Source organism: Chrysochloris asiatica, unplaced genomic scaffold (genome assembly GCF_000296735.1).
Source record: "Chrysochloris asiatica unplaced genomic scaffold, ChrAsi1.0 scaffold00032, whole genome shotgun sequence".
NCBI lineage: Eukaryota > Metazoa > Chordata > Mammalia > Afrosoricida > Chrysochloridae > Chrysochloris > Chrysochloris asiatica.
Genome location: NW_006408550.1, coordinates 24,688,731 through 24,696,993, shown reverse-complemented (window position 1 = coordinate 24,696,993; position 8,263 = coordinate 24,688,731). Strand labels below are relative to the sequence as shown.

The 8,263-nt window shown below is 42.6% G+C and overlaps 1 protein-coding gene across 1 annotated transcript in view; it reads left to right on the top strand.

Annotated features, from left to right (window-relative positions):
• Positions 1-8,263, top strand: part of GRM8 (glutamate receptor, metabotropic 8) — a 1,194,828-nt gene that overhangs the window by 507,309 nt on the left and 679,256 nt on the right. Inside the window, exon 3 of the mRNA XM_006859342.1 lies at positions 7,737-7,872. Within this exon, the coding sequence (XP_006859404.1) occupies positions 7,737-7,872 (136 nt within the window). The remainder of the gene's footprint in view (positions 1-7,736; positions 7,873-8,263) is intronic.

The following is an 8,263-nucleotide window of genomic DNA, read 5'->3' as shown; positions in this document are numbered from 1 at the left end:
GAAGATGTGATCAGGATGTGGTCTTCCCTTTTCACTCTCCTTATTGCTTAACTCAGAGTAACTTTTTTGGGCCTCAGTTGGGCCTGGGCCTCAGCGGTGGGCTGTTTGGGCCTTGGGCGGGTGGGTTGAGCCTACAGCGGGCGGTTTGGGCCTCTGGGGGCCTGGGCGTCAGCGACTGGGCTGCAGGAGGGTTGGTCCTCGGGTGGCTGGTTTGGGCCTCGTGTGGGCGGTTTGGGCCTCAGGGGGCCTGGGTATCAGCAGCTGGGCAGCTGGGCCTCAGTGGGCGGGTTGGGTGGATTGAGCCTCGGGGAGCCTGTGCCTCGAGGACTGGGCTGAGGGCAGGTTGGCTCTCAGGGGCACTGGGCCTTGGTGACCAGGCTATGCGGTGGATTGGTCCTAAGGGGCCCTGGGCCTCAGCGACCTGGCTATGCAGCGATCGTGGGTAGCCAATTTTGGCCTTGGTTGGGTCTGGGCCTTTGTGACCAGTCTGTGGCTGGGTTGGACCTCAGGGCAGGCCTTGGCCTCAGTGGGAGTGTCTAGGTCTTGGGAGGGCCTTGGCCTTAGCGGGCGGGCCTGTGCCTTGGGCGTTCTTGAGCCTCGGTGGCTTGGCAGAGGGCTGGTCTAGGCTGGGGCAGTAGAGCACTGGGATTAGTGGCTGTAGGGAGGTATTGTTCATATCTGATGACATAAAAAATGCCTCTCTCAGTCTCTCTGTACCGTGGGTACCCCGAATTTCCTGATATCTGCACCAATATCCCTCTCTATTTGTTCGGTTTTGTTAGTTTATGCTTCCTTTTCTCTGGAAATGCAGCCTTCTAAGTGGGGTTGCTCTAACCCTGCATTCCAAGGTCTACAGGGTGCAGAGGCACTCACCGGCGCGGGCACAGAAGCGGGAGCCACGTGCAGGCAGGCAAAAGCTTAAAATGTCTGTAATTCCTCAGCAATTTGATCTTTTAAAAAAACGAGTTCAGAATGTTGAAATATAAGATCTTATGTTTTTTCAAAGACTGTCTGTCTGCTAGGCAGAGGTTCCCTATGTGCAATTCTGCCCCTTTTTCCCGGAGCCCTACCTGAGTTGCCTGGTCCGGGAAGCGCCACCCTCTGCTCTCGACAAGTCATTTTTGTATGTCTGTAGTTTCTGACATATAGTAAACCCAAGAATGCTTAACTGTCTGAATTAAATGTCTGATTTTTAAAGTGATATGAAAATAAAAAGTGTGAATGAGTTTCAGGGCTGAGAAAAGAATCCCAGTCTTCTAACTCCAAACACTTGAGACATAATACAGTTCACAATTTAATAAAATATCCATAAGACACCAAATAGCAAAATGCTCTGTGTAGCAGGTTCTCCAAAATTATTTTTTCTTTGGCTGAAATGAATGAATTGTCCAGTGCCTCTTTACAGAGAAATACACACTGACCAGACTGACAAGTATAAGGTGGGATGGATGTTATTGGTGCTCAGTGCTTCTGAGTTGGTTCCAACTCAGAGTGACCCTATATATGATTTCGAAGACTGTAACTCGTTATCAGCAGAAAGCCTCATCTTTCTTCCTCGGTGCATCTGGTAAGCTTGAGCCACTGACCTTGTTAGGGGTCTGGGTGCTTATTCTAATATAAGGGTCCCAGTCCTTATCCACAGCACTCCAAGGTGAGGGAGAGAAATAAAACATTAAACTATGAATTAGACAATATCGCTAGCTAACTGCGTAGTGGTTACGAATAAATCGGGCTGCTAATCTCAGGGTCAGCAGTTTGAAACTACCAGTTGTTCCATAGGAGAAAGGTGAGGCTTTCTGCTCCTATAAAGATTTATAGCCTCGGAAACCCTGTACAGGGTCACTATGGGTTGGAACCGACTCCACAGCACATAACAACAACAACAACAACTGCTTTTAAAAACCAAAATGTTGATTTGATGCTTCATAGAAGAATAAATCCGTGAATTCAGACTAAGCCATATGTCTGTATTGCCTGTTTGTCTCATCTGAAATGGTTATGATAAAATTTCTCTAGCCTTCATTTCTTCTGGCTATGGCGTCAGAAATAGTCTCAGAATACTACTCAGGATATGACATGTATTTAATGGGAAGCCTAAGTAATTACAGCAATTTAATTAAAAGGGCAGTCATATTTTGAAGCAGCTATTGTTCCTTGGAGAGTGTTACTGTTTTTCTGTTGCATTGCTAGAATTACCTCATGCTTGATACATATTGTTTTTAAGAAACAATCTACAGTCTGCAACTTAGCTATAGACTTTGTCCCCAAAGTTTTCTCCTCAAAATATGTGATCACTGCTTCCAGTCTCATTTAACTTGTTCTATCTCCAAACCTGGTGGTTTTTCTCAGAGTGCCGTCATTCCCTTTCTTCTATTGCTGGCTGAAATGTTCTCTCTGAGTGGTCTCTTCACTCCCAAACCCTTTTACAGCCTAGTGTATCAAGCATGAGAGTACCTTCCTCTCCTCTGTCCTTTGCCCCAGAGCTGCTTTTTCAGTTTGATGTTTTGTGGATACTGACTTCTGTCTTTCCTAGTGTCACTGCATTACAGGTCACAAAGGTCCAAATCTCAGAGTCATAGTTACTTCCCACTGTATCACTCAGATGGAATCAGAAGCAAGCAGCAGGATTCTACCTCAGCAGATTTGACTTAGCTTTGTTGGCTACTTCCCAGCTCTGATGGGATTGCCTTAGTCAACATTCCCCACTGCCTATTTCAGTAACCCCCTAACTGGCTCTGTTTCCCCTTCCTTCCCCTTAGGTCGCCTCCTATATCAGCACTTCTCAGGATTACTTTTTCCCGTGACAAGTAATGCTCATATACATCCCCATAGCCCTATGGGCTACTCAAATATTGGGGTCCTGGTGTGGTGCTGTGGGTTAATTTCCTGGACTGCAAAGTTGGTTTGAACTGCAAGGTTGGTGGTTCAAGCTCACCAGCTGCTATGAGTCAGAACTAACTTGATGGCACTTACCAGCCACAGCAACTCAAATATTGAAAAACTAGAAATATCCACTTTAATGATTTATGATCATCCACAGACCCTTTAAAGCCATGTACAATCTGGCCCCTGCCTACCTCTCATGTCCATTCAATTCTTCTTTTCCCCTAATTCACTAACTCTACTAGTTCTTTTTTGGTGTTTCTCATTCTGTTCTCTCCCATTTGCTCGCCCTCTGACCCCAACTACATGGTACTTCTTGAGGGAGCTCTTCTCTGACCGCTCCTAGTTCTAAATTAAATTCCCCTGGTCTTCCTCATTTGCCACCATTTATAAATATAAACTTATATTTGTTCACTACAATAATTCTAATGCCTGGTTCACTACAATACTTCTAAAACTCGTGAGGGCAAAGACTGTGTTTATCGGATTCCAGTTGCATCCACAGCCCCCACACAGTATGTAGTAAATAGCAGGCACTCAGTAAATATTTGCTGAAGTAATGAACTCATCATATGATGAACCCAGTATCACAACTGTAAATGGTTTATCAGTAGGCTAGCTGCAACACTGGGCTTAAACATATCGAAGATCATAATCTTGGATTATGGAGGACTTGGCAATGTTTCCTTCTTTTACAGGGAAGGTTACCATGAGTCAGAATGGCTCAGTATTACTAACAACAATAGCAACAACAATAAAGCTAACTACAGGTAACAACACCAAAGTCTGTGGGTTATGGGCAATTCCCATCCCTGAAAAACACACCGTAAGTGTATTATTACAGGGATGGTTTTGGTGTGGCACTGTGGGTTAATGCTCTGGACTTCAAAGTCAGTTTGAACCACAAGGTTGGCAGTCAAGCTCACCAGCTGCTCTTTGGAAACCCTGTAAGGTTCTGACTCTCTGAGAGTTAGAACCAACTTGACAGCATTTATACCCTTTATTTGTCATACACTATTGCCACAAACATTAAGTTAGATCATTGACCCACTGACATGTTACCAGAAGTTTCTTCTTTATATGGCTACCAGAGTTTTGTCCTAAGTTTTGTCCAATTATCTTGCATATGACCTTCAATGGCTTCCCATTGCTTTCAGAATAAAGTCTGAGTTCTTTGGCATGTCCAGCAAAGTCCTTCTCAAGCTGGACCTGGCCATTCTTTCCAACATCATCTCCAGCCAGCCTGTACCCTATATGATGATCAAGCAATATTCTTTTATATCTTAGCCAGAAATGACTCTTCTTTCTCCCCATTGGGCTTATATTTATCCTTAAAGCCAGGAACATTAGTTCCTCCTGTCTTTATGCTCACATTGCATGCTATGCCCCCTTAATTCTAGAACTTAACCCCACATTCTGTGATAATTTATTGGAACTCTTGTCTCTCAGTATTCCTAGGGTTCATCCCATTGCCTGAAGTGTAGTGGCCTCAGTAATGACTGTGAGACTCAGTGTGTTGTCAGTTGTTCAGAAGTAAACCTGTCTCTGCCTCCTGAAGCAATGCTGTAAATGGTGATTTACTTCTTCGTTGACTCAAAAAATGCCTTTTTAAGCCATGTTGTTGGTATGTGTTAAGCCCTTTCTGACTTTAAGGGACCCCTTATGACAGAATAGAACTGCTTCTTTGAGTTTTCTTGGCTGTAATATTTATTGAAGCTGGTCACCAGGTTTTTCTCTCATGGAGTCATTGGGAAGGTTTGAACTGTCAACCTTTCAGTTAGCAGCCAAACACTTACCCATCAATACAGTTGAAATCTATTGCTAATGTTGCTTTCTCTTCTAACACCAGAGCATATCTTATCTCTATGTGCTACTATAAGAGGGAAATTCTCTTTCCTTTCCTCCTATCTCAGTGGCAGAGATATTTTCTAAATTCTCTTCTTTGGCATAGCATCATGGTGGATGCATGAGACTCCTGCTGTAATACTTAGCTATACCACCACCCGTCTGTCAGATTTTCATATTGTGGTGCTGTCTTAGGCCAGGTTTTCTAGAAAAGTAAAATCACTGAAGCATATATATGTATATGTATGTACAAAGAGAAGTGTATTATCTTACAATTGTAGAGTTCCACCTCCCTAGCAGAAGAGACAGAGCATCACTCCTGCTTGTCCATCATATTGGGAGCAGGCCATACTCCCAAGGAAGCATCCCTTCCATTGAATGGCTGCTCATAGCTGCTCATCATAGAGCTAACTATGCCTATATTAGGTTTCATCACCTTGGGAATAAGCACATCCCAATTCCTAAACCTCTGGAGATCCTGGCCTAGACAAGTTGACACAAACCCTAAACATTATAGGTGATTTATATGTTATTGTGATGTTTGAAGCTATACCTCCAATATTTCCAATACCACCAGGGTCACCCATGGGAGACAGATTTGAGTTGAGCTAGCTTCCAGAATAAAGCAGAATAGGAAGAAAGGTGAGCTACTTCTAGAACTTAATGAATGAAACCTCTAGGGATCAAAATAGAAGATTTTCCAATATCCTGTTGGAAGGAGCCCCTGAATGGTACAAATAGTAGAGCTTGACTTCTAACTGAAATATTGGTGGTTTGAAACCATCCAGAGGCTACTTGGAAGGCAGGTCCAGCAATCTGATTTTAAAAGCTAATTACCTTGAAAATGTTATGTGGCAGTTCTCATCTGCACACATGGGGTCCTGGAACCCATTTGATTAAAACTACCAACCTAACACTGGAAGGTAAAGCCCTTAGGTTGAAGGCACTTAAAAAACACAGTGGGTACCACTCTAGACTTGGACATAGCAATGATTGTGAAGATATTGTAAGACCAGGCAAGGCTTCATTCTATCATCCATGGCATCATCATGAGTTGGAATGGACTCAGAAACAACAATCAACAACAAAAACATTGGCTAAATGAAAGTGGCAAAACATACACTATTTAATAGATGGGATATATACCAACTGATTGGAAGAGATCTACATTTGTGCCCATTCCAAAGAGAGGTGACCCAATGGAATGCGAAAATCACTGGACAATATCTTTGATCTCCCATGCGAGTAAAGTTTTACTAAAGGTAATATAGAAATGGCTGCAAGCATACATTGACACAGAACTTTCAGATGTTCAAGCAGGATTCCGAAAAGGACGTGGAATGAGAGATATCATTCCTGATGTCTGATGGATCTTGGCTGAAAGCAGTGAATATCAGAAAGATGTTTACCTGTGCTTTACTGACTACACAAAAGCTTTTGATTGTGTGGATCATGACAAGTTATGGACAACATTGCAAAGTATGAATATTCCTGAACACTTAATTATGCTCATGAGGAATCTGTACCTGGACCAAGAGGCAGTTGTTCGAACAGAACATGGGGACACTGAATGTTTTAAAATAAGAAAGGTGTGTGACAAGGTTGTATTCTTTCACCATACTTATTCAACCTATATACTGAGCAAATAATCCAAGAAGCTGTGTTCTATGAAGAAAAACATGGTATCAGGATTGGAGGAAGACTCATTAACAACTTGTTATTTTTAGATGATTTAACCTTGCTTGCTGAAAGTGAAAAGGACTTAAAATACTTACTGATGAAGATCAAAGAACACAGCCTTCAGTATAGATAGCATCTCAATGTAAAGAAAACAAAAATCCTCACCACTGGACCAATAAATAACATTCCTATCAATGGAAAAAAGATTGACGTTGTCAAGGACTTCATTCTTCTTGGATCAACTATCAACACTCAAGGAAGCAGCAGTCAAGGAATCAAATGATGTATTATATTAAGCAAATCAGTTGCACAAGACCTTTTTAAAGCATTGAAGACCAAGGACGTCAGCTTGAGGACTAAGGTGCACCTGACCCAAGCCATGGTACTTTCAATAACCTCATAAGCATGCGAAAGCTGGACTGTGAATAAGGAAGACCGTAGAGGAATTGCTGTTCTTGAGTTATGCTGTTGGAGGAGAATATTGAAAGTGCCATGGGCTGCCAAAAGAACCAACAAATCTGTGTTGGAAGAAGTGCAGCTAGAGTGCTCCTTAAAGGCCAAGATGGCCAAACTTCATCTCTCATACTTCGGACATATAGTCAGGAAGGACCTGTCACTGGATAAGGACATCATGTTTGGTAAGGTGGAGGGTCAGAGAAAAAGAGTAAGATCCTCAGCAAGATGGATTGGCAATATGGCAGTATCAATGGGCTCAAGCAGGGCAACAATTGTGAGGTTGGCCCAGGACCGGGCAGTGTTTTGTTCTGTTGTGCATAGGGTCACTATGAGTCGGTACTGACTTGATGGCACCTAACAACCAACAATATATATATAAGATATACCCATCCTTTTTATTAATGCTGGAGCTTTTTCTATGTCTTACGTTCAGTAAATCAGAACAGCCATCCTTCCTTTCTTTCCTTGAATCTCATCATACATCTTATGCCATGCTGCTTTTCTTAACCTGTTGTTGTTGTGAAGTACCATCAAGTTTTTTTCCAATTCATAGTCACCCTGTATAGGGTTTCTAAGGAGCGGCTGGTGAGCTTGAACCACCAGCCTTGCAGTTCAAACAGATCTTGCAGTTCAGTGCATTAACCCATAGAGCCACACCAGAACTCCTTCCTACAACCACAGTAATAATGCTTAAATTAGAAAGAAACAAATACATTGCTGTCTGATTAAGTAATGGATACCTTTATTTGAGAAATAATATCCTATCCTGAATCATGTGTTTTTTTGTGTGAATTAACTAGCCCATTCGTTTTCTTAATTAAATGAATGTTCTTTCTGAATCAGCTTTTTTGTTTGTATGTTGTTTTACTTAGGTGGTGTCTGTATTGCTCAATCGCAGAAAATTCCTCGTGAACCAAGGCCTGGAGAATTTGAAAAAATCATCAAGCGCCTGCTAGAAACACCTAATGCTCGGGCAGTGATTATGTTTGCCAATGAGGATGACATCAGGTGCTGATTACTTTTCTTCCTTATGTAGAATCAGCTTGTGGCCCGCATCCCTTTTCTGACGTATTTCACTTTCGATGCAAAACCTTGTGCAATTTCACAGAAATTGCAAAATTCTTTTGCAATTACAGACTGCCTTCTGCTGCACTGAGACACAACCGCTTTCTAGTATCTAAGTCTGAAATGGTGACAGAGTAAAACCTGGGGACCGAGAGAGAGGAGAACAATCAGAATGATAGACAGATGTGAATAACATTAAGGATGAGGCTAATTCACATTTGCTGGAGTCTAAACTCTCCTAGCGTAGTGGTTACGAATCGGGCTGCGAACCTTAAGGTCAGTGGTTCGAAACTACCAGCCGCTCCGTGGGAGAAAGATGAGGCTTTCTACTCCC